The 26,795-nt window shown below is 39.5% G+C and overlaps 3 protein-coding genes across 4 annotated transcripts in view; 1 reads left to right on the top strand and 2 right to left on the bottom strand.

Moving 5' to 3' along the window:
- Positions 1-3,387: 3,387 nt before the first annotated feature.
- cyp19a1a (cytochrome P450, family 19, subfamily A, polypeptide 1a) lies at positions 3,388-7,515 on the bottom strand. The gene is made up of 8 exons (XM_084711482.1): positions 7,288-7,515; positions 7,042-7,192; positions 6,413-6,567; positions 6,172-6,336; positions 5,697-5,811; positions 4,973-5,084; positions 4,609-4,771; positions 3,388-3,641 (listed from the first exon to the last, which is right to left on the bottom strand). The coding sequence occupies exons 1-8, from the start codon at positions 7,484-7,486 to the stop codon at positions 3,388-3,390; spliced, it is 1,314 nt and encodes a 437-aa protein (XP_084567608.1). The 5' UTR covers positions 7,487-7,515.
- Positions 7,516-14,191: 6,676 nt separating this feature from the next.
- On the top strand, positions 14,192-22,908 carry gldn (gliomedin). The gene is made up of 10 exons (XM_084723815.1): positions 14,192-15,075; positions 17,066-17,117; positions 17,261-17,278; positions 17,411-17,509; positions 19,098-19,199; positions 20,146-20,253; positions 20,887-20,970; positions 21,067-21,192; positions 21,291-21,441; positions 21,985-22,908. Exons 1-10 carry the CDS (start codon positions 14,518-14,520, stop codon positions 22,448-22,450), a joined length of 1,764 nt encoding a protein of 587 aa, XP_084579941.1. The 5' UTR covers positions 14,192-14,517; the 3' UTR covers positions 22,451-22,908.
- Positions 22,909-23,701: 793 nt separating this feature from the next.
- The window catches only part of dmxl2 (Dmx-like 2), a 60,641-nt gene continuing 57,547 nt past the window's right edge, over positions 23,702-26,795 (bottom strand). For both annotated transcript variants that reach the window (XM_084711279.1, XM_084711356.1), the window contains one exon: positions 23,702-25,647. In XM_084711279.1, coding sequence (XP_084567405.1) covers positions 25,438-25,647 — 210 coding nt within the window. In that variant the 3' untranslated portion in view covers positions 23,702-25,437. The remainder of the gene's footprint in view (positions 25,648-26,795) is intronic.

The raw sequence follows: 26,795 nt of genomic DNA, 5'->3' as shown, positions 1-26,795 counted from the left end.
CGTCTCTTTGACACGAACAATAAAAAGTGAACAATCTACATGCAACATGTGTGAGGACAGAACATTTACACACCCTCATTCTCACACTCGTATACACTCAAATAAAGTATGCTGAGGCAAAATGAGGGTCCCAGCTTCTTATTTCAGAGCACTCTAAAATCCTCCAGTGACCCCCCCATACGATCATGTACCCACCCAACACGATCATATTTACCCTTTAAGTAAAATATTCCAGCACTCTTTCCACCTCTGGACAGACAGACAGAAGGATAGATACTGATGGTGATTGATAATGACAGTTTTAGGCTCTTATGTCTGGAAGTGATAATTAAAGCATCTTCTCACCCTGAAGCTGCTGCACACTGAAATAAGTGCTAACAAATCTGACAGATGATGTTAGAAGTGGCACCTTTAAACTTGAGCTGACACAGATAATACATGTTTGTTCTGTTAATCTAAAACTTAAATCTGTTGATCCCTGCTTGGCCTCATCGCTGGCCAAGTCACCCTTTACAGAGAAGTGATTATTAAATATTTCTGAGTTTTGGGAAACAAATTGTTAGAGGAGTAACAAGGAGATTCATCCATTTATTCAGCTTGATATTATCAGTATTCTTCTATTTGCATCCACTTTTAATGACTCAATTCTCTCTGAACTCTCAGTAGTGGCTGGAAGCTTCACAGAGAAGATGGAGATTATCGTGAAGATGATTGTTTTCTTGGTAAATTTACTCGGTCTGTCTGACAAAGTGCAGTCGGAGCTGCTGCAGCGTGCGCGAGATGATTTCCATTCTGATGGAGGACAGGGATGAGAGACTGAGGTTAATGAGAATATAGTGATTCATTCGCCATATCCCGCGACACCTGCAAGGAACAGCCTGTGGTACACACACACACACACACACACACACACACACACACACACACACACACACACACACACACACACACAATGCTATTACATGCGAGAACATTTTATAGAGAAGAAATACATCAATACTGACTCTGGTGCGCACACACTTACAGTTCACACATACAGGAGGTGAACTTGTTGCTGAGGTGGTGAGATGTTCTGTTGCAGATATTGATTAGTCGACCCAGCACTTGTGTGTGTGTGTGTGTGTGTGTGTGTGTGTGTGTGTGTGTGTGTGTGTGTGTGTGTGTGTGTGAGTGTTTTCTCCCTGACAGACTCTCCTCATCATCACTGTAATCAGCACAAGCAGCTCCCAGGTGGCCGTGCGTCAGTGAAATTGAGATTGAGACTCTTATTTTAGAAGTTTCCCTCTGTTGCATCACTGACAAATAGCTGACATGTCTGGAGGAACTGCACATCGCAGCTGAAAAAAAAAAGAAAAAAAAAAAGGCTGATCTGCATGTCTATTTTCTCTCAGTTTCTTCCTCGATACCTCCGTCACTGTTTGCTGTCAAACAAACATGTTTGTAAGAAGTGCTCCCGTGGTCTCTCAGCATGATCCTTTTGAGCGGCGCCGCTGTTTAGACAGTGGAGGGAACACAAATTGAAACATCTGTGTGTGAAATGTATTGCCACGTTTGCCCAGAGGCAGAGCAATTGAACATAATGAACAGATTGGTTGCTATATTTGGCTGCTCTGAAGGTCACATCACTGTGTTCTGTGCTGCAGCGCCCTCTGTTGGACAATATAACCAACTACAACACAAGAAGAAAAGGTGAGGATCTATTTTTTCACTCTTACTAATATCCATCTACTATTACTGGTGATTTTACTGTTAATGGACACCAGGCCTAAAGTAAAATGCCAAGCAGCTGGATGCTTATGTTTCATTAAGGATGAAATTAAGAATTTAAACACCAACGGTCAGTTTCTGACTTGATGCGTGCTGCAAATATTTTCTAGTCTAAATATATGTGGGGAAAAATGAGAAAATGTTCAAAAAGAAAACCAAGACACTCGACATTTGCACAATAACTTACATTTACTTCAGTATTAGCATAATACATACATACATAATGCGCAATAGTTTAAGTAGAAATACAATTTTAACACATACATAATATAAAAATGAGGTTTGTACAGTTAATATGAAATAATAGAAATAATATTGTAAACGCAACGAAATGCAGCCCTTTTGTTTCTGTTTCCATTTTTCTTGAGTTAAAGTCTGTGCACACAAAAGGTTTATTTCTCTCACATTTTGTTCACAAATTCGTTAAAATCTGTTCTAGTGAGAACTTCTCCTTTGACAAGGTAATCCATCCTGTCAGGTCTGACATATAGAGATGCTGATTAATCAACAGGATTATTTCAATCAGAGGAAAAGTAGTGCAGGAAATGACTTTGCCCTTCTGGGAAAAAAATTGGGTATTTTTTAGCCTTATGTGAAATAATCATTGCTCAGTGCTTAATAAATGTCTCTGATCAAACTGCACATTTTATTGTGACCAGTCCAAGACACACGTCTGCAATAATCCTCCTGTTAAATCAGCATTTCTATGCCACACCTGTCAGGTGAATGGATTATCTTGTCAAAGACGAAGTGCTCAAATCTGTGAACAAAATTTGAGAGAAATAAACCTTTAGTGTGCACAGAAAGTCTTCAACACGTGAAATATGGGAGCAAAAATTAAATTGCTGCGTTTATATTTTGTTGAGTGTATATATTATGTATAAATGTATAAGTACAAAAGGAGGAAACAGTAAAGGTGAGAGTCTCAGAGTGTTTTCCAGTTGCCTCTCTGTCTGGGTAAGAATGTCATGCTGAGATGTTCGGCTTCCTGCTGGTGCTCGACAGGCTGCTGGGAGAGGTTGTTGGTCTGGGGGAGGCGGTCCAGGGTCAGGCCCTCGTGGGGGCAGACCGAGTACTGAGAGAGCAGCGTTACCAGGATGGCTTTCATCATCACCATGGCGACGTGCTTACCAACGCAGGCGCGAGGGCCTGAACCGAACGGCTGGAAGTAACGGCGAGGAGCCTGAGGGAGGACAGAGGAGAGAGGCTGTTAAATCTCCTGAAAAACATTTATCTATAACGTAAATATTCATGACTTAAAGAAAGAAAAGTTTGACACTCAGAGCTCAGCTTATAGAGGCTGTGCTGGTGTAGTTTGATTCTCATTCAAATGTCGCTAAATCCCATGCACAGACATTTGTGACATCACTTTTTTCAGCCAAGCCCCGCCCACTTTAAACCAGTAAGACAAGCAAGAAAGTAAATAGTAATGCAGAAATCTCTCATGTTAAATGTCATACATTGTTCTAACTTTGGCAGAAAATTGTTTGTTTTTGGAGGCTCCCATTGCCCCTAGTAAGAGGATGAGTGTAAAAAAATGTTTATTCTCTTTATGTTATTTTATCTGATACTTTAGAGTCCCACAGTTGCAAACAAAACCTCAACCTGGCCAAAAAATAATCATCTACTTACATTTTTTTCAAAGTTTTCCAGACTAAATTCATTTGGTCTGAGGAAGAACTCTGTCCGGTGCATGTGGCCGGTGTTCAGAATGATGTTTGTCCCCTTCGGCACCCTGTAGCCGTCTATGATGTCATCAGAGAGGGCCCGGCGCATTGTGAAGTCCACCACAGGGTGGAACCGCAAGCATTCGTTGACGAAGCTCTCCAGCAGCTGCAGCTTTGGAAGATCCCCGTTCTGAAGCTGTCTCTCGCCTAAAGAAAGACAGTGACAATGAGACATCACTCGTGTTGAACTGTATTCTCTAAAGCAATGACAAAACCTGAACTTTATAATATGATTTAGGAGGGACTCTTGTATCAGACTGTATTAGTTTTAGCAAGGTGTTCTGTACCTAATAAACTGGGAACTGAGTGCACAAGTAGAGCCCTTAATCTCTACTACATTTTATCATTGACAGTGTCTTTAAAGGGATAATCCAGATTTTTCAAGCGGGGCTGTATGAGCTACTTATCCATAGTCAGTGTATTACCTACAGAAGATGAATGTTGGTATGCTCCCAGTTTGCAGAAGTGGCAGCATCTAACCAATGAGCTGCTGTGGACAGGATCAGCAGCAAAACATAATTTAGCCTCCTAAAAAAAAGCCAACCTAAAAAAAATCTGTGTCAGTTTAGGTGTATGTTATATTTAGTAAATTTTCTCCACTTGACTTTGCTGTCAGACAGCCTTTTCAGACTGGAAACCACTGTTATATGAGCCAAATATTGCTCTTTCCAAAGCCTCCAGACTCCACTGGCAAACACACTAATTTTACTTTGCAAAACATGGAGCTGTTGGTCTACCACTGTCTTGACCGGTTGGTTTGTTTGTCTTAGTGTGTGAAAATCCGAACTAGCCTTTAAAACACCAAAGTCACACAATAACACAAATAAACTAATGATAACTAGCGATATTTAGTTCCTATTTGGCTAATACTGCAGTTTCCTGTCAGAGAAGTCTGTCTGACAGCAAAGTAAAGTGATGAAAATATTCTAAATAAAGCGTACACTTAAACTGATGATGATTAAAATATGTCCCTGCAACAGCAGTTCATTGCTCAGCCTCCTACCTGTCTGCTTCTCCAAACTGGGTCGATCATCATCTACTGTAGGTATTACACCGACAATGGAAAACTAACTCATAAATCTGAACTATCTTCTTAAGTCTTGTAGATACTTGCCTACAACGGTGTCTATCTCCTGCAGCAGCTGCAGCTCCACATCTGGATTTTGTTTGAGGAGCAGCAGCATGAAGAAGAGGCTGATGGACAGAGTGTCCGGTGCTGCGATCACCATCTCCAACACACACTGCCTCACGTTCTCTGCAGACAGCTCGCTGTGGTTCTGAAAACACACGCACACACAGAGAAATATGAATAAAATGACTGGCAGAAAAAATATTGTATTTCATCGTTACAGGATTGGGTTTGGGGTTTGACGAAGTGCTGAAAGGGATTGAAAAATTATAAAAAGGACAAAAGACTTTCAGCTGAAATTTTGAGTATCTGCACAAACAAACAGCAGCGACTGAATTCTCAGACTCACCTGAGCGAATATGAGCTCTGCAGTGAAGTTGATGTTGTCCAGTTTATCCGCCTGCTCCACTTCTCTCCTCTTCTGCTCTACAAGACTCTCTATGGCGTCCTGCAGCTCCTGGCTGTGAGATAACAGATATAGTGTGTTATGGGGATATTGATAGTGAATTATAATGCATTCATAATGCTTTTTGACAACACACACATAATGCTTTCTGATGCGCTATGTATTACTACATATTAATATTATTATAGAAGCTTAAGTGTCTTTGGATGCTCTTGACATTAACAAGACGCTCACTGGTGGGGCTTATAATTCAGTATGACAACACGAACTCACCTAAACAATCAACTGTAGTAAGGACTCATAATATTCTATAATAGTCAATTCAGTAATTCAGTAGTTTTAAGTAAAGTCAAGTACATATTATTGCATCTAAAATAATGCTGTTGTCAGTAAAGTGTACTGCATCTCCATGCATTTAAAAGAATATATGCTGTCATTATCAAATAATTATTACACCCAAATGTAGACAATTACAAGTAAAATATGTTTTGCTGTGCTTTAGTAATGGAACATCACTGTGTTTTTAACATATACAATGATCACTTATGATACTGCATGGACTATTATAGCATATAATATGTATATTGATTTAAAAAAAAAACTTAAAGGTGGGCTTATGTATGAATAATCCTGATAACATGAATGACAAAATGACAGAGTGACTAACGCTGCTGTCTTGTGTCTCTGGTGAATCCAGCTGAACTTGAAGTAAATGTCTGGTTTGATCAGCACCGTCTGCCACGTGTCGAAGTACTTCTGAATCTTCAGCAGCAGCTCTTTCTCTGGATGGAGAGTTAGGAAGATAAATTCACTGCGTAAAGGAACAATTTAAGCCCAAATTTTCCTTTAGAAAGAAAATAGTTCCTACATGAAACAGCTCACAACAGTGCCCAGGGCATGATTTTTAGAAAGAGGCATTACTGTTGAGTTTTGCACGATTTTGTGACGCCGATATCTGTATCTGTATCTGTGCAATCAAACAAACTATCCGTCTCTGTGTCTGTATTCAGACAGAAGACCAGAAGTGGGTCAATACTGTATTTACTATTGAATATTCATTTGCCATCTCCTTTGATTATATTGGAGAGAAAGCAGAAATGTGGTGAACTGTCCCTTTAAGAGATTTATTCGCTCCTACTCACCATTCACAGCCACACCCAGGAAGAGTCTGTTGGAGATGTCGACCACGGTGCAGCGCAGCAAACTGAGGACGTCCACGTGATGCAAACTGTCCAGGTCGTCCAGGTGAGTCTGTGTGGAGGAGACGCAGACCTCCATCGTCTGCTGCAGGCCTGGACCTGTCAGGGCTGAAAACAGGACATTCAGTGTCTGAAACCACTGAATAAGTGGATCAATCAGGCTGAGTAAAGGTGAAAATGTTACCTTTGGTGAAATAGGCGCGTATTTTTTTCCACAGAGTCACATTGTTGTTAAATATGATGCCTCTCTCATTCATGCCGATGCAGCTGAGGCCCGGCTTGCTCCCAAAACGCGAAGTATAATGTCCATTTTTCAGTACATGGTGCACCGCCGAGGCCCTTATGGTAAAAAACAACAAAAACAGAAAAAAAAAGATCAATTTACACTTGCATGCTTGAATTGACTGTAACTTTATCAGGGTTCATACAGGTGCTTGAAATCCTTGACAACACTTGAATTTGAATTCTGTTTTCAAAATTTGAGAAGTGCGTGAAACTGAAACATTACTTCTCTAATAAAATTTACGTCTTTATCTGAAAAGCAGATGTTCACTCAGGCATTTTCGTATTGGATGTCAAGTCTGCTCAGATAAGTGACACCATAACTGTGTCTCCTTATAGCAAAATAACATCTGATTTAATGTGATGAAGAAGTGAAATAATCAGTTTGCGTGTGTGTATATAAACATGTAATTTACCACAGTTGTGAGGTGCTGGAAAAGCTTGAAAATGCACCTTTAAACTTCTTGAATTTGACTTTGGAAAAGGTGCGGCAGCCCTGTTTATTCATCAGCATTAACAAAGAAAACCAACCTGCTGAGTATGAGTGTTTCCTCTCCATTGATCCAGACTCTGACGATGTCTCCATACTTGTTGTTGTAGTAATTGCTGGCTGTGCCGATGCCAGTCCACAGGAATCTCAGATAGGACAGAAGTGGCCCCAGACCCAGACAGAAAGAAGGGCCTGCGGCGGTGAAGGACAATAAATGTGTTTTTCTGCAGAACTGAAATTGAGTTAAAGCAACAGGAAAGTAATAAAGTGCAAAGTGTCAAACCTACCTGGTACAGTTTTCTTATCTGTGTGGCTCCAGGCCACCAGCAGCAGACAGACGATCAGTATGAGGGTTCTGGTTGCCACGGTGATGCCCGGTGATCCCACCGCAGTGGCGTTCGGGGACATGGAGACCAGGTCTGCCACTATGTCGTCCAAACCTACAGGAGTCATCACGGCCCGTTCACACTCAGAGATCAGATCCATAAGAAGGCGGATTTTTAACACAACCTGCACCCGACTGCTCAAACCGACCGATGAAAGCTGCTTCAACGAGCCCGGTTTTTCTCTTTATATGTGGTCTGAGCTGGTTAGCAGCCAGGTCAGGGTGAAGCAAAAGCCACAACAGAGGAGGAAAATGGTAAACAATACACTTGCAACCTTGACGGGTTGGATTTGTGCCTGTGGCCTTGAGCGTACAGGACCTGTTTCAGTGGGTACATGTTGTGGAGTTTCAATCACGGGTCATATTTGACATTTTGAGGATGAGAAGCAATGTTCGCTCCTCCTTTGAACGTCAAAAAAGAATCCGATTGGAAATCCTCCAAAAGAGGTTTCAGCCCGTGAGAATCTGCGTCATTATTATTATTATTATTATTATTCCTGCTTTTCTGTCTGGCTAAATTAAATTCTCTGCTTTTTCAGGAAACATCCATACTGCAAATTTATTTCAAGGAAAATCAAATTAAATGTTCATCATCATTAAAAATCTCCCCAAAAAGAGTTTACTCTGCTTTTGGAGGATTATTTGAAGGGATTATTTAGAATTTAAAGTATTAAAGATGGTCTTTAGATTTACTGTAACATGATGAACTTAAATCATAGATGCTGACTGTTATGAGATGATTAGAACATAAATTCTGTAGCAGCTCGTTCATTCAGAGCTACAGCTGCTGTTGAATCCATGAAGTAGAGTCTTGTACTGGATCAGGTAAAAAATAATAAAAAATATATTCACAGGCGGACGGGCAGTGAGAACAATAATGGAACACATGCAGTACAATAATATGTTTTTTTTTCCTGGAAAAAACAGAACTGAAAATGATGCAATATTTTTAACACTTATATCTGCTAATGCAGTAACACGAAGCCTAATCAGCCAGCAGGATTTTATTGTGTGCAACACAACCTTTGACCCCACATCCTGCCAAACAGTGACGCGTCACAGTTTGACCTGACAGCGATGAAGGTTAGCTGACAGCTAAAAATAAAAATAGAAAGTGGAGGACACCAAACTGTGCACGATACGTTTTTGAAACCCAAAGTTGGACATTTGGGAGGATTTTGGAGCACTGAAAGAGGCTTTGCTGCCTGTAAAAATGTTCAGAAAGTATTAGCTTCTGATAGCTCAATTTGTAAACTAATGCAACAAAATTCTTGTGGAGGAAGTTTTTAGAAAACAGCTTTTGGTCCATAATGTAGTGATGCTGTTGACTGAAATATAGATGTTTTTCTTATTTATTTATTTATTTCTTACATTATGCATCTCTTTTTGGATCTTAAGTATTTTAAACTCCTACTGTACATATTTGTTTTGGTTATTTTTGGTTTTATCAGACAGATTATTTGGTGCAAACTCATCTGCTGTGTCTTTCTCAACAAACTGTATCTGTCTAACTTGTTTGTGACATCTGTGTAATTTGTCAGCACAACATGTCCTAACATTTTAATATTTTAATCCAAACTAGATCCTGAGGTGTATATAAAAAGGAAAGATATTTGCATTATTTCAAAGCCTTTCTTGCCTGTTTTTTCTATGAACTCTGTGAACTCTGTTCCTTCTACTTCTGCTTAATTTTCAGTGAGGGTGGATTTATTTTATTTGAATTTATTTGAATTTATTGTGTTTTATTTTATTTTATTTGAATTCATTGTGTTTTATTTTATTTTATTTCATTCTTCTGTTTGTGACAAAGCCAGTGCTGTTTGGTTTTATCTCTGCCGTCGTTCCATTTGCTCTCGCTGTATAAAGGACCCTGTGAATTCACTCACCGCCCACAGCCGAGTCCAAGAATGTGAATTGTTCAATTGGCCGACTGTGTGCTGAGGCCCGGCCTTGATAACGATGCCCTGTACGATGCCTCAGATCTAGATTGTTCTGCATGATTAAACTGAGACCCTCCTCCTCCTCCTCCTCCTCCTCCTCCTCCTCCACCCTCCCGAAATCAGACGTTAATGTAACCTTGTCTCTGGGCTCTGCTGTTGTGGTCAACCACATCTTTGTGTCCAGCACATGTGTAGGGAGTTGTTCAGAACTGAACAAACAAGATTGATTATAAGCCGAGGAGAAGAAGTTAAATGTCAGAACAGAACTTATTAACTCGTCTTCTCCCTCTTTCCCTTTGCATCATGACCCTGCCTATAGAGGAGGGGATTGTTCCACATTTATTCTGACAGTTATGGGAAAAATAAATTTTTCCTTTGAGTATATGTGTGTTGTTAAAGCTTTTTTTTATTATTATTATTCATGTGATTTTATTATTACATCATGCACAAATGATGTGTCCAGACCAAACAAGCTTACAAGATGCCATTATTTAGAAAAACAGACCAGAAACCAGAGCAGCAATATAAATTACAAGTATTACTAAACAAAAAACCATCCTGATGTTTATTCCAAGCTTTAGAAACAAAGGTAGCCAACTAATAAACATTAAATTAGTTTAAAAATTAAAGTATTTGTATGTCATCATAAGGATGATATAGAAGTAGATTTGATTCATTCTCATCTTCACCTGTTTTCCTCCTGGATGTTTTTAAATCTTCAAAGGTCCAGAGGAAAGATTCTTGTTCTCAGCTGTGCAACAAAAGACTCTCTTTAAGTTTTCTGTAACATAAGATTCAGTGCCAAAATTGTGCATGATCTGTATATTTGTCATTTTGGCCATCCGTAAAAAGTACAAAAACAGTGAACCTACTGTAGGTACAGCAGCCTTACTGCATACTATTCCATTTCATTTTGAATTGTCACTTGGTGCATGAGTTTTGTGTTTTCTTTTACTTAAATAAAGGAACAAATTGGTGCAAAATAAACAGCAGAATGCAGAAATTAGGTGTTGTTGAAATGAAACTTACGCCCTTGGCTAGAAGATGAACTCCCCAGCCACCTCCCTCACAAGACACTGGGAGTTACGTGTCACAGAGAGCGAAGCTTTACAGTTTGAAGTTTATTATGTAAGTGTAGTGATGGAACAGTTACATAATATACTGTACTTCAGACCTCCTTTAATATTGTAGTTCTCACTGGATTTTGATTTAAATTCAGGCTGTTTTTAGATGTTCAATAAGTATTTCATTTTTTGGCTTGGAATTTTTTGAGCGTGCCATTTTGCTAATACTACTGAAGCAATTTTAGTCAATATTAAATAAATAAATGCATAAATAAATCAACTTCCCTGTGAAATAAATAAATGAGGCAATAAATATGTAAATGAGCCAATATAATTCAATAAAAAAAAAAAAAATCCTTTAAAAATTCTGCTTTTCAAAGACTACTTTTATTTATGCTAGGGGATTTATTTCATAATGCCACAAATCCCTGAAATAAATAAATGTGTAATCATGAAATAAAAGTCCCCCGAAATAAACATAGGCCTCTAAACAACTATAGCAACTCTTTTATATATTTATATTCACATTTATTGCCTCATTATTCATCTCAGGATCATTTTTATAGCCATATTTGTTTGTTTGTTCATTTATTTTTTATTTACTTAATATAGACTAAAATATGTCATATTTGTATTCTCTATGACTTTGTGGAATTATGGTATTCAAATAATAATGTCTTTTAAACTTGTGAAAGTTTAGATAACAGCATAAAAGGGAGAAAAGGTCTGAGAAGGGGCGGGTGGGAGGATTAAGTTTTGTAGTGAGACACGTCAGGTCATCTGTGCGTCCTTGGCCTGCAGCAGTTGGACGGACATGGACCTCTCAGCCCAGGTGGTAATAAGACAGATAAGGCTCTGCTCTCCCAGCAGCTGCACCTCAGGAAGGAGGAACCAGACCCAGAGGAGTTCAGTCAGAGAGCAGAGGTGCAGCAGATTTTGTGGAAGCATGTCGACATATTTACACACACACACACACACACACACAAGGTTCATGTTAATGGATCCAGAGCTCAGTGAATGAGAGACAACAAAGAGACGACCTCGGTGCTCTTCAGACTGCACGTACACACACATATGAAGACATCTGCCGGAGCGATTCAAGCTGTCCAACATCTGTCTGTCAGTGACCTACAGCCTCAGGCAGCAGCCAACACAACAACAGAGAGTTCAGGGCCTGAATATAACGGCAATGTTGCATGGCCACTTTCTTCCTGTGTGTGTTGTGAGTTATGAGTGTGTGAGTTGGCAGAGATGTACACTGTGAAGAATCTGACAATGCAACATGCATCATGATACAGGGATTACAAGTCAGTATGATATATATATGATACTGTCAGAGGGGTGTTTTTTTCCATGCAATATTAGGAAAAGTGTCACGGTATAAAGAACACACTAGTGTATGCATAAAATGTGAGCTCAAAAAGTTTTTTTTATCAGAACAGTAAAACAACACCGCTATCTAGCAGTGTGCAGTTTAAACACAACACAACATGAACCAGTGCTATGAATCTTCACATGTATCAGGATACAGAGTTTTAAGAATCTATACAGTATGACAAAACATAATATTGTGATACTCAAGCACAGAATCAATATTCTTTTATTCTTTTAACTTCTTTTAACTGTTGATGTTTAATGGATTATCAGTTGCAGGCTTTTAATTAAAAGATATTTCTGTTAGTGCAAAACGTCAGTCTAAATTTCTCCTGGTCAGAGGTCACTGTCACCTCTCCAAACCTGTTCCTGCTGCAGCGTTTCTGGTTTTATTTCTGCTGAATATCGTGGTTTTCATCGGCTTTCAGATTTTCTTATTGCAGGTCTGTTTAACTGACGGCCCTTTGATCATGTGTGAATATTCAAAAAAGTATATCATCGTGATTTTATGGAAATAATCTGCTAACTATAAAACAAGTGTTCTGTATCTATGATTGTTCATTAACATGGTTCATTAGAAGATCATCATTTCATTGGTCGAGCACATTTGTTTGTTATGTCTTGTTCAGACATCTCTATTTTTTTTAAAAAAAGTATAAACTCAGCCTGTTTAAGAGGAGAGAATTTAGTAAAATCAAACTAAATGAAAAAAAGATGTAAAACACCTGAGTGTCTCAGTTGTTGGATCATGTTTCCAACATGAGGCTGTGAGTCGTCTGCAGCAGCCGTGGGTTTGACTCCCGCTCTTTGCTGCATGTCATTCTCTCTCTCTTGGTCTCTCTCTCTCTCTCTCTCTCTCTCTCTCTCTCTCTCTCTCTCTCTCTCTCTCTCCCCCTTCTCTGTCCTATCGTCAGCTGTCCTGTTGATTAAAGGCATAAAATAAAAACAAATAAAAAATCATAAAATGTAACATCGTATTTATTAAAACAAGCTACTTGTAATCTAGGATTACAAATGTATTTTAAAAAGTAGTTGACTACAAAAATGCTGATGAAAGTTTTGAATATAAATTAAAAATTTGTGTTGTGATTTGATTTCGATTACGCAATTAAAAGTAAACAATAAAGTAAAGTTTAAAGTACATAGTGTAATGCATACTGACTGTAAATTACAGACTTGTAAAAACACTCATAAAAGTACAAGTACCCCAAAAACAATTAATTAATTACAATTAGAGCTGCAACACTTGTAAACCAAGTATTAATTTAATTGCCAACTATTTTGATAACCGATTACTGTTTTAGAAAAAGTTTTCAGAACAAAAGTCTAATTTCTCACATTTCAGCTTCTTAAATGTGAATATTTTCTGGTTTCTTTACTCCGTTATGTCAGTAAACTGAATATCTTTGGGTTGTGGACAAAACAAGAAATTTGAGGATGTCATCTTTTTTTTTTCTTTATAGCATTTTCTGACATTTTAAGATAAACAACTTTTAATTAATTAATTGAGAAAATAATCGAGCCACTAATCGACTATGAAAACAATCGTTAGTTGCTTCATTATCAATTCATTATTTTCACCCGTGAGTTTAGGGCAGGGTTATGATAAGGAGCTAAATGTATTATGTCAATGACATATCAATACAGTAACATAAGTCTGTGTGTGTGTGTGTGTGTGTGTGTGTGTGTTATATGGGGCGTAACATGGCTGTAAGATCATGTACAGTAGGTCAGCTACATCATCATCAGAGGGGCCAATTAACTGACTGATTGAAACACACTGAACTGTTGTTGAACTAATTACTGGACTAATTACAGAAAATGGGCCACTGACACCTTCACATCAGCCAGAAGAGACAGAAACAACTAACTTCCTGTGTGATGAATGCTTCTAATGCCTGGAGCTGATATGTTTTCAGCTGAACTGTCATTTTCCCTGCAAAATGTCACTTTTCTGGCCCAAATCAAAGCAATGGAAATGGGTCATGGTCGCAGTTGGTGGACGGAGGCTGTGAGGATGTGACAAGGAGCAGCGCCGAGGGGGGGGGGGGGGACATGAAGGGAGGACACAGGAGTTGGGTAAGAGAGGCCATGAACCAGAGGAAACTGTACTGATGTTAACGCAGTTTGATGTCATGTATTTTCTTTTCAGTTCAAGATTATTTCTGTTGTAATAAAGTATGTAAACATGAGTGTAATGCATGATTTCATTTGTTATGAATGCTTTTGTGCGTGCATCATACATATGTGCATGTCCCTGTGTGTGTGTGTGTGTGTGTGTGTGTGTGTGTGTGTGTGATGTCAGTCTGCCCACGGCGGTGCAGTAGAATGGGCTGTGCTGAATATAAATCAGGTGACTGAACAGGCGGGGGTTTCTTCCCAGACAAGCCCAGAAGATTGTGTAATGCCCACTCCTACATTACTGGTTTGCATGTGCACACACACACACACACACACACACGCACATAAACACAGCCCCTTCACCACACAATAAGCAGTGTATTTACCAGTCTGCCTTCAGATCGACCACCCGGGTGGAGCACTGGAAGCTGACTGGACTCTGTTTGGAGCTTTAATGTAAACTGGACCTTGAATTTCTTCCTTCCGGTTGGATTATTTTGCCGTCAGTTGGTCTGATTTGATTTTTGGTGGCAGCATCTTGGCCTACAAGGTCATACAACTTGAACTTTCTCTGTTTTTCCAACCTTTGTCCTTTTATATTCCCTGCTGAACTGGTCTCGTCCTGCTCTGTGGATGCTGAGGCTGGCGGGCGACCCTCAGAAACGAGGAGGCGAAGTGGTGACCATGTGGATCCCGACCCCCAGCATGACCCTCCCTCAGCGGATGGTGCTGTACGGGACGTGCGCGGTGGCGCTGATGAACTCTGTGGGCCTGCTGGTGCTCCTGGTCCAGCAGAATCAGCAGCGCGCCTGGCTGGAGCAGACGGAGGCGAGGGTGACGGAGGTGGAGCAGAGCTCGGTGGTGGAGTTCCTCCAGGAGGTGCCCAGAGGAGCGGCGGGGCTTCAAGCAGAACGTCCTCAATACCAGTACCAGTACCAGTACCAGTACCAGTCCTCCAGGAACAAGAGGAGTGAGGAGCTGGAGAAGGAGCTGCAGCAGGAGGCGCACAGCGAGGAACAGGAGGTCCGTCAGCTGGACGTGCAGGAGCAGGAGGTCAGCCAGGAGGTGGGAGAGGAGACGGAGAAGAAGATGAAGCACGAGCTGAAGCACAAGCAGCGACACGGCCACAGTTACCACAAGATGCACGTGCAGGACGACATGATGATGATGATGACTTACTCCATGGTGCCGGTGAGATCAGACAGAGGACTGCATATTTTTAGGGTTGCAACTAACAGTTATTCTCTTATTGATTAATCTGTTGATTGTTTTCCTCAATTAATCAACAAGTTGGTTGGTCTATAAACTTTTTCCTCAAATGTCAACTCTAGGATATTCAGTTTACAAGAGGACTGAAGAAACCAGAAAATATTCACATTTGAGAAGCTGAAAATATTTGGCGATTAATTTAATATCTGATTAATAATCAATTAACCAATTAATTGTTCTATATATTTTATTGTCCCTTTTTAAAATTCATTTTTTAATTATTTATTTTGGAGGATGATATATGAGAGAGGAGGAGTGAGGGAGTGCAGGCAGAAAGATTTATAAATTCATTGCACTGGTCACAGCCTAAAGTATCTTCAGTTATTTTGTCATTGCCGTCTAATGTTTAATCACCAGCTGTTTTCAGTCACGTGCACCAGCACTTTCGAATTTGATCAGTTACAAATTTGTTTGATAATGCTGAATGCACAACTCACACAAAACAAACTGAAAGAAAGAGTAAACACAGGTGTTACCATGATAATATTTAAGGTTCCATTCCATTTAGTGTAGCAGAGCCTTTCCAGTGAACCAACATGCACAGTAGCAGCACTTTGACTGTTTGACCTGAATGTAACTGATTAGTGTCATTAGTAACACCTGTGTTTACTCATTCATGTCATAATGGCTGCTGTGAAAAAGGTCTGTTGTTTGTATTTGACAGCTGTGACGTTTGCTAACACAAGAAAATTAGCTTCGCCATAACCAGCTACAACATTTAGACCCTCCCACAGGTTAGTCTCCTTCACAAAATCTGGTGTTGGAGCGTCCAATTAAATGAAGGCGACAGCGCTCCTTCACACTAATGACATTTTTCATGTCTGCACACAGGCGCTGGCTTATAACAAAAAAACAAAAAACACAAGTGCGTAGGTTGATTATTAGTCAAATAAATCAAGTTGTACTTACATCACAGGTGCACTCATCCATAGGAACAACTCATGTTCGCTGTTTTGTCTTTCTGAACCGTTCAGAAAAACGAAAAACAAAAGAAAAAAGTTTTTACTCCACTAAGCTACATGTTATCTTGACACTTTGCTAGCTAACTTTTCTGCGTCTCTTCTCTTGTGGTGGTTCTGCAGAATAACCCAGAATTCCCCTGCAGGCACACTTTCTAAATTTTCTAACATCAAATCATTAATCCTAATTTAAATCAATAAAGTATATGCGTATACATGTTAAACTTATTTTGAGTTACTGTAATGTTATTTATTTGGTAAATGACATCAAAAACGTGTCACCATGAAGTAAGTGTCTTATTCAATTAAGTGCTACGTACCACGCAGCATTTAAAAGCCTGATGATTAGCCGTCTTTACCCAATGATAAGTAGATGATGGGAAAACACATAAATATTAAGGCCCACCCACACAGAGAAGAAATAAACAAACAACTCTTGAGTCAAACTGACAAACATTTATAACATTTAACTTTTATTACTTTTAGTTAACTAATTCAATACTAACTTTCATCGTGGTTCACAGTGTTTTCATTATTATGAACCCTGACTGAACTTAGAGACATCCATCATAAGGGTCTCAGGAGAGTTTTGACACTCAAACAATGCATGCTGGGACGTCTGTTAATATGTTGATGACAAACTTAATTCACTGAACTGAACAGTGCATTCATTAAACTCATCATTCAAATAAAAAGACTTGTTTTTTAGGTTCAATAAACTTGAATTAATAAAACTTTTATATTCATGTTAACTTAAAGAGAAAATATTTGTTGATTCCACTAAATTTCTGTCTGATTTCTTGGATTGTACTGGAATAAGGGATCTGATTTCTTCTCCACTGGTGAAACTGGGGGTTAATGGGAACCCACAGTTTGTTTTTTTTAATCTGTTGCTAAAACTGAACATATCACATTATTTTAATTATATGTTGATGTTTTCTTTTCCTCTTCAGATTAAACTGTTGATCGACATTTGCAACAGCACCAAGGGAGTCTGCATAGCCGGTATGTCTTTTGGTATACTTTAAGCTACTTTAAACTACTTTAAGCTACTTTAAACTACTTTAAACTACTTTAAACTACTTTAAACTACTCATGTCCAAAATATCACTTCCTGTTCTCTAACATCCTCAACCCTTCTGTTGCAGGACCTCCAGGACCGCCTGGTGAGTGAATCCTTGATCCTGGATCTAAATTTAAAATCTAGCTGTACTGTACGTCTCCTTTGAGATTTAGTGACCCACATCCTTTCATTCAGCCCGTGGTGAAGATTTTTTTTTGTGTGTGTGTTACTGTAGGTTTGCCCGGTGCGGACGGTATTCCTGGCCACAATGGGACTGATGGCCTCCCAGGACTGAATGGACCGCCCGGGGCTGATGGGAAAAGAGGAAAAAAAGGTAAGGAAATAGGAAATGCTCTAATTCTGGTTTTACTCACCATCCATTTTTATTAATGCCCCGGGGCAGTGCTGGCCATTTTAGTGAAGAACTGCTGGAACAATGTAACAGTCAAAGGGTTGAGTGTAACCTGGGGTCAGAAATACCAAGAGACACACACAGTCACTTAAAATCATACACGCACACACATTAAAAACACTCTAACATGCCATCACACTCAGCAGTACAAATACTTAGTTACTGTACTTTTTTCAGGTATCTGTATTTAACTTGAGTATTTATTTTTCTGACAACTTTTTACTTTTACTCAAACATCTGTACATTCTCAAAACAGGGGCCGTACTCATCATCATATGACACGTCCCCAACATCAAAACTGATTTTGACCTAAATTGATGAGACAGTAAATAATAAAAAAAGACGATTCCTGGGTGTATTCATCAGTGCACACCGTGCATGATAAATGTAACATGAAAACAAGACGCAAAAAGATGAAAATGAAAATTTCAAAATGCTGTAAAGACAGAACAAACCAAAAAAAACAAGGTGAAAGATGTAAAAATGAAAACTATGTAACAGATGGACAAGAAGACCAAAATGATGTGAAAGACTAACAGGACAAAAATGATCTAGAAGATGTAACAAAATGAAAACAACGTAAAATATGTAACAAGACAAAAATTACATGAAATAAGTAACAAGAAAAAAACAGCATAAAAGATGTAGCAAGACAAAACTAAATAAAAGACATAAGTTGAAAAATGAAGTAAAAGATGTAACGAGACAAAAACGTAAAAGATAACAAGACGAAAATGAAGTAAAAGATGTAACAAGACAAAAATAATGTAAAATAAGTAACAAGATATAACGAGATATAACAAGACAAAAACAACGTAACGAGACAAAACTACGTAAAACATGTAACAAGATGAAAATGACCTAAAAGATGTAATAAAATGAAAACGATGTAAAAGAATCTAAAATCTATCAAGGCAAAAACAATATAGCAAGAAAAAATTCAGTAAAAGAAGTAACAAGACTAAACTGATAAAATAGTAACAAGACAAAACAGAAAGCGAGGCAGACTCGACTGCAGAGAAACGGCGATGTTCTGCACAGAAACAGCCAGGCGACTTTTCACTTTTACTCTTTTCAGTGTACTTTTTAACTTTTACTTGAATGATGTTGAATCAGTAATTCTATGTTTGACAGTCTTCTTTTTTTTTCAGTATCAGTTCTTCTACTCGAGTAAATAATGTGTGTACTTTAGCCACTTCAGTGTCCTGATCCATCCATGTATCATAATGACGTCATGTTTTATTCATTCTTCTTGTAATTCATAAATGACTGAAGAGGCTGAAACAGCTGCCTTCCTCTCACATTCTCAGATAATATTATTCATCTCTGCGGTTTTGGGCTTCAGCTAAATGATCCGGAAATATTCTCCCACTTCACTCTGTTCTCCTCCACAGCGGACGGCGTGATTCACCCGAGCGAGTCAATGGAATAATTCATGTTTTTTTTTAACAATAGGGGCAAAGTGAATTGAGTTTATGAATGCAATCTTTGACATAATGATCCTCCACAGGGCCGCCAGGTGAGAAAGGAGATCCTGGTGAAAGAGGAGAGCGAGGAGAGGCCGGTCCACCTGGAGAGAAGGGACAACCATCCAATGACATCATTATTGAGGGCGAGTAGCTTTACGCTCTTAACTTTACATTAAAATGATGCTGAATGAAAAGTGTGGACTGTTTTCATGGCAGCCATGTTGACACATATATAATAGAAGGGTAAACACAGCAGTTACCAATGATAGGAGGGTCTTGTTCCATTTAGCTTAGCCTAACTGATTAAGTCATGGTATAACATTAAGTTATATTTCACCAAACTTTTAAACTGGTTTACAATTAAGAAAGATTAAACCTCAGTTTAGTATTTACTCTAAACCTTAAACTTATCATCATGAGTAGGCTAAGTAGGCTAACTAACTTTTTAGCCAGCTAGCAAACAATATAACTTTTTCTTTTTTACCTTTTAGCTATCTACCAAACAATATAACTTTTTCTTTTTTACCTTTTAGCTATCTACCAAACAATATAACTTTTTAAAACCTTTTAGCTAGCTGGCAAACAATATAACTTTTTTATTCTTAGCTAGCTAGCAAACAATATAACTTTTTGTAAAGGAAGACAAAACAGCCTCACTTTAATTCTTACTATGTCCCGAGAGCACTCAAATTTATTCTTATTTATTTTTATTTGGATAAGCATAATGCATAAACAATATTTAATTTTATTTTTTTAAATTTAGTAAGATCTGGATTTACTCATTTTAAGTCTAGTTTTGCTAAACTCTTATTAAAACTAAATTAACCTTTGCTAGTAAAACCCAGGCTTAGTGTAGCAGAGCCTCTCCAGTGAGCCAACATGCACAAAACAGAAACCTGACTCTGTTTGACTGGAACCAAAATAAAAGCGAAAGTAGCATCAGTGGCAACACTTGAGTTTCCTCCATTTCATGTAAAAAAAAAGCCGCTTTGAAAAATGTCTGTTGCAATCTTTTCTTTCAAATTGTTTCAAAAAACTTTTTTTTATACAACCAGAGGATTTATATGTTGTCCTCTTTTCTTTGTACAGGTCCTCCTGGTCCTCCAGGACCTCCTGGGCCCATGGGCCCTCCTGGACCTGAAGGTCCTCCCAGAACAAGGCACCACAGAGCCAACCTGCAGGCTGCTCAGACGCTCGGTAAGAGGCCTGTGTTCACCGATATCATACATATGGTCTGCAGCCGAGATGAAAAATTCATTTTTGACCTCTTTAACAGCAGCTGCCGAAACGATGTCAACCACAACGTCCATGTAGTCACTGTTCTGGAGCTTTTGATCATATCACATGATCTTCCTCAGCAGAGTTCCCTAGCCTGGCACTGCCCGACTAACTGCAGCTGTGAATTATCAGCCTGAGCAAATGAAAACATGAGCTCAGCAGGTTCGTCTGGTTCCCATTCTAGGAGTCTGAACCCTCATGGATTTGAGTCCTGCTCCTTTTGGTACCTCAGTCAGCCTTCTCCTTTCCTGTTTCTCATACTTAGATACGCAGTGTGCTAGACTCATCTATTTTGAAAAGAAAAGTTTAAAAGTTGTTGCAGAGGTAGGCCTATTTGTTAATGCTGCAAGCACTTATCACTGAAGTCCTCAAAGTGTTCAGAAAAAAAAAAAAAAAAAATCTAATTTGAACATCTACATACAATTTCGTGAAAAATGTGCAGCTCTATCTGCTGAGGAAGATGATGTGATATGATCAAAAGCTCCAGAGCAGCTACTACATGGATCTTGCAGTGAGATTGTTTTGTTAAGTACACACAATTGTTTCTGACAGGGCTGATACATGCAGTTCCAAATGATGAAATCTCATACATAAAGGAGGCTGTGAAACTACATGAGAAGCCTGTGAAGAAGAGCGGTGAGTTTGCGTGTGTGTACAGTGTGTGTACATGTGCAGTATGAGCTGTGTGATAGAGACGTAAGCGTCTGAACTTTTTATTTCATTTCCCCTCAGAGTGCCTGATAAAATCTCTGATCAACCCGAGGAACGTGACAAAGATGGACAACACGTTTGGCACGTGGATGAAAGACACCGCTCGGCTGAACGACGAGCGAATATGGGTGGCAGAACACTTCTCTGGTAGGCTGGTTACAGACGACCTTCAGGACGGACGCTGCTAGAAAACATGTTGAGATGTTTGTGAGTCAGCAGTGATCATTTTGCCCGTTTTCCCACAGGTCGCGAGGTGAGGGAGTATAACAGCATCGCCTCCTTCCAGAACAAAAGCGGTGACGTTGTGCAACTTAGAAAGTTCTACCAAGGCTGTGGCCACACTGTTCACAACGGTTCCTTCTATTATCACATCGCTGGTACCTCCAGCATTGGCAGGTAAGCTGACAGAAAAAAACAACATAAAAACAGCATAAAATATATAATGACATAAAATATATAACAAGATGAAAATGACTTAATAGATGTAAAAAGGAAAAAACAACATAAAAGACCTAACAAGACCAAAACCACATGAAAGACGTAACAAGATGAAAATGACATAATAAAATGTAACAAGATGAAACGTACATAACAGATGTAACTATAGAAAAACAAGGTAAAAGTTTTAACAAGATCAAAACCACATGAAAGATGAAACAAGATGAAAACACATAAATGACATGACAAGGAAGGCAAAAACCACATAAAAGACGTAACAAGACAAAAATGGCGTAAAAGACATAACGAGACGAAAAACAACAGGACAAAACAGACAGGAGTCTCAATAGAGAAAATTTGGGGCTCAGCTGTCAGAAACGTCCTTCAGAGGGCGACTTTTTACTTTTATACTTTATGTACATTTCTGTACTGTACTTCTTGAGTAAAGAATGTGTACTTTTGCCGCCTCTGGTTAACATTTTTCTGCTTGTGTGTTCACAGATTTGACTTTCAAACCAAGAAGCTTCGCACTCTGACCATAGAGAACGCTCTGCACCACAGCCTCGCCTACCTGCTCCACAACTCCAAGACCTACTTCAAACTGGCCGCAGACGAGAACAGCTTGTGGCTGATCTTCGCCTCCAGCATGGATGACAGCATCACTGTGGCCCAGCTGGACGAGAAGACCTTCTCTGTCACGTCCTACATCAACACCACCTACCCCCGCACCAAGGCGGGCAACGCTTTCATCGCCTGCGGCGTCCTGTACGTCACCGACGCCAAAGACGCCAGAGTCACCTTCGCTTTTGACCTGCTGAAGAAAAAGCCGGTCAATGTGACCTTTGACCTGAGGCCTCCGGGTGGAGTCCTGGCAATGCTCTCCTACAGCCCGAAGGACAGACACCTGTACGTGTGGGACAACGGCTACGTCAAGCTCTACGTCGTCCACTTCATCTCAGACGACTGAGACGCACGCTGTCTTAAAGTGACAGGCATGACTGTTGCATAGTGAGAAAACTGCCTGCTGATTACCACCTGTTCACTCCATTTGGTCATGGCTCCTAAGCCACGCCCCTTTTTGCTCTCTACACCAATAACAGTTGAGCAAGCCTGGTACCTGAGGGAACTCCTCTCCTTTCTTTTCCTGTGTCCTGTACTTGGATACGCTGTGTGCTACACTCATCTATGTTAAAAACAAAATTTTGAAGATGGTTCAAAGATGTTCCTGGAGGACCGTTAAAAGCAGGGTTATGGGTGGGGGTAGGTGGGTTATGGGTAGTTTATGGGCATGCCCTTCTTCAGAAGCTGAAAAAAGTCCATGCACCCCATGCTACAATTATTATCAATCATTAGCAATAACTGGGGAAGAAACTAAATTAAAATGATTCAAGTTGAATTTTAGTGAAATAAAGGATAACATGATGGCACCAGCAAACTCTTGTTTTTTTCCCTACATAAATCATTTTCATTTGACTTTGTTTCACTCTATATTTCTCCCCAGTCATCCACACGCCCCGTCCCTGCAGTGGCTCTATGCCTCATTTTGGGAACCACTGGGTTAAGGTAAGAATATCAGGGTACGCCAATCGCAGACAGAGTAGAGTGGGTCATAACTTTGCCATCCTGGGGGAAAAAAAGTCACACACAGGAAACAGGAAAGGAGAAATTGATTAATGTTCCACCCGGCAACAAGCTTCCTCTGATGTTATTGTTACTGGAGCACAAAGCAAAAAGTGGCTGACTTAGCCATTGTCATTTGGTCATATTTAGGTTTTCAAGAGAGAAATATGTCGCACTCTCAACTTTATCATCCTGTAGAACAGTCCTGTCAGACGAAGGTTGTTAAAAATCTGTTTCACAAGTCATTTTTTTGTCAATAATTACTGTGATATTGTCAAAAATTATCACTCTATTTATGTCCTATTTGCAATATGTACATGTGAGACTTTGGAGTTACTAATGGTGTGAAAACTTAGCATTTTGTATCAAACAGTTTACACAAATTTAACTTATAACTTTTTCTGATCGTTTGTGTTGTAAATTGTTACATTATTTAGCGTATTTGCATGACAGTGATCTTTTATGTATTTTTATATAGATCTTCCCCTGATATTGTGTACATATAAACACTCCACCTGCGTCTGTAATGAAGCAGCGCGGTCCCCGCTCGCTTCATTCCTCTTGACAGAAAAGAACAAACGGCGCCAAATCACCCTGATGAAATAAAAAGAATTTATTCACTTTACAAAGGTAAAACTCTGACCATGACCTGTTCTCTCACACTCCTCCAGGCTCAAGTGCCCTAGTAAGCGTCTACCCATGATATTGGCTTCTTTTTGCATTATTACATGCACACGCACATACACACCAGACACCAGTAGGACCATCGGTAAAACACTTAAGATACATACAGTACACATAGTGGGCAGAGAGAGGGAGAGAAACACAAATCTCTTTAATAAATACCATACATACACTTAACAAAAGTTACAACTAATCCAGCTGGTATGATACAAACCAAAAAATAAAGAAATGCTTTCATGTTTGTACAAGCTGTTGTGGTATTTCATATATATATATATATTTATATAATTTATATATTAAAACTATTTCAAATGTTTTACTACTAGGCCAAATAAAGCCAGACATTCATTTGTATATAACAGTTTCTTCTTCAATAACCTATTTATTTGAAATAAACTTTTAGTGTCTCCAGAATTTGAGTGCAAATATCTATTCCTTATGGATGAAACAGTAAAAACAACTAGCGAGGTAACACACACTTACATACAGTAGACTGTGTTGCACATCTCCCAGTCAGATAAAGTAAAACCCCTTACATTCCTAAAATAAAAGGCAATAAGTTAAATAGTTTTACAAAGGAATGGTCAACCAAACAAACACAAACATATAAATAAATTAAATAATAAAATTAAAAAAAAAAAAAAAAAAAAAGAATATTTTGTGCAAAACCAGAAGTGAACCTTTGTGTTTCTGCTCTGGGTGGGTGGGTGAAGTGGGCGTTCAGGTTTTGGACCAGACAGATGGAAACATTGAAATCACAGTCACAGGAATAAAACACATCATCTTCCAAACAGGAATGTTCTAGCAGTGAGTCTGCCACACAAACAGGCATTTGAGGGCAGGAGGGCGGGCAGGCGCACGGATGGCAGACACAGCAGAGTGGACACGCACTCGAGGACCGAAACCGGGCCGGGTCGAGCCCAGACCAGGAGTAGCCGGAGTGAGTCACGGGCAGCCAGTGAAATGAAGGGTAGGGGGGGGGGGGGGGGGGGGGTTGTCACTATAGGAGCAATGCACCATCAACTCTTCCATAAGGGCTGAGAAAAGCCGGGCAAAAAGGCAGAAGGAGAGGGGGAGGGGCAAAAACCATTGAAACAAAATGCAGATTCCAACAACTCGATTCACACTGGAAACCACTGACTTAATAACAAACCACAGTGCTGGTTACAGTAGATGCTAAGAGATTTCAGCTGTGGGCACAAAATGACGACAGTTACACACTTTTAAAATTTTTGCTTGAGCACTTTTACAGAGCACTATCAATAGACCTGTGATTGCACCGCGTAACGAGAACAGGACATGCATAGCTTCCCTATGGACACACTCTAAGAGTAGAGATTCTTCAATAAAATTACAATAAATCTAGCTTTAAAATCAAGTATGATACCTTTTGCTTTGTAACTTTGCTTTCAGCCTTTGGGAAAAAAAAATATTTGCAGCTCCGTTTTCTCATTCTGGATATGATTTACATGGAGTGTAAACCCGTGAACACTGCACACTCTGAAAGAGGCCAAAAGCTCGATGATCTTCTGACCAACTCTTTCCCATCTGTTACACTATAAATGCCTAGCGAGTGTTACATAAGCTTTTTGTGTGTTTTTTTTCTTTCCGTCTCGTTCCTCTTTGGACCCTCAGAAGTGGAAGTAGGCGTTACAGGACGTCGACCAAGCTGCTGGGGATGTTGTAGCGGTCGGGGAGGACCCTCATCTTCAGAGTGCCGTCGGCTCCGCAGGTGAAGATGCGGTTACCGGGCCGCGTCTCCACCTGCATGACGCCGGCGCCAATGTTGCGGAAGATGGACTGCTTGGCGTGCTCGGTGCTGAAAGAGTGCATGAGGCCGTGGCCGGCTAACTTCCACACCTGGAAGCAGAGAGAGCAGAGGGAGAGGGGATGGAGCCGGCGTTTAGTTTCTTTTCTTTCTTTCTCACCAAAGCCAAATGTTCTTTATTCTCTTCATTATGCAGAGCGTGCTGCTGCGGCTGTCAAGTACTGAATTCAATCTGAGCGCTGTGACACTTTGTTAAAGTGGTGTAAAAATTCTTTTGTACAAAACAAGTCTGTTTCTGTTCTTTATCAAACAGCATTCATAACAACTGACAATCAAGCTGACAAATTTATGGCCAGGACCAGCAGGCGATCACGAGCAGAACTCACATGTGGCACTACAGAGGCTGAGGGAGGCGAAAACTGCCTTAGATGTTGCGCTGAGATTAGTTCCAGAATATGATTTTATGAACAAGAACAAATTAAACACTTGCACAGAGTTGCAGCAAATGTGCAGAAATGAAATGTTTAAAATGTAACTAAGCTAATTTATTATCATCATTGGAAAGTGAAAACATTGATCCTTATCATCATCTTTAAGACACCATTTTAAATTTGCACGGCACGTCTGTGTCACTGTTTCTGTCCTCGTACATCTCCTAGACACTCTAACAGTGCTCGTACCAGCAAGATAACGACAAGAGAAAGACAGTATGGATAATTTGATGTAATTTGCTCTCTGAATATTAATATATATTAATATGAGTGATTCAGACAGTATCTGTAGTCCACAGCTGCTTTACTCAGATATGAAAACCTTCTTCTGCAGATCATTAAATCTCTGCAGCCATCTGAAAGCAGCAAGACAGATGTTTATAATTCTGCAGCCTTTGATTTAGACACAACAGTCCACTGTGGTTTACTTTAATTAAATCACCTGCAAGCAACACCAGACTGCTACAAAATGACCTCATTTACCTCTGCACACATCAGATGGGTCAGCTGTATACAGTATTATGCTGCTTATGCAGGAGACAGGAGGTCCAACTTTCCCCAGACAACTGTATTTACAATATTTGTCTCATAGCATAATAAGCAATAAATCAGGACTGAGCATTTGACTTGTCTGCCCACTCAGGATTGGTCTATAATATATATGAATGTATTATTATCTAATACATATAATAAGACATTAATCGTCAGTGAACATTCAAAGCGTGACTGTAAAAGTTGATGTGTTTTGT

Source organism: Lutjanus erythropterus, chromosome 1, assembly GCF_056507025.1.
Source record: "Lutjanus erythropterus isolate fLutEry1 chromosome 1, fLutEry1.hap2, whole genome shotgun sequence".
In the NCBI taxonomy this organism is placed as follows: domain Eukaryota; kingdom Metazoa; phylum Chordata; class Actinopteri; order Lutjaniformes; family Lutjanidae; genus Lutjanus; species Lutjanus erythropterus.
Note: the sequence above shows the minus strand (reverse complement) of the source record. Positions and strands in the feature narration are given on the sequence as shown.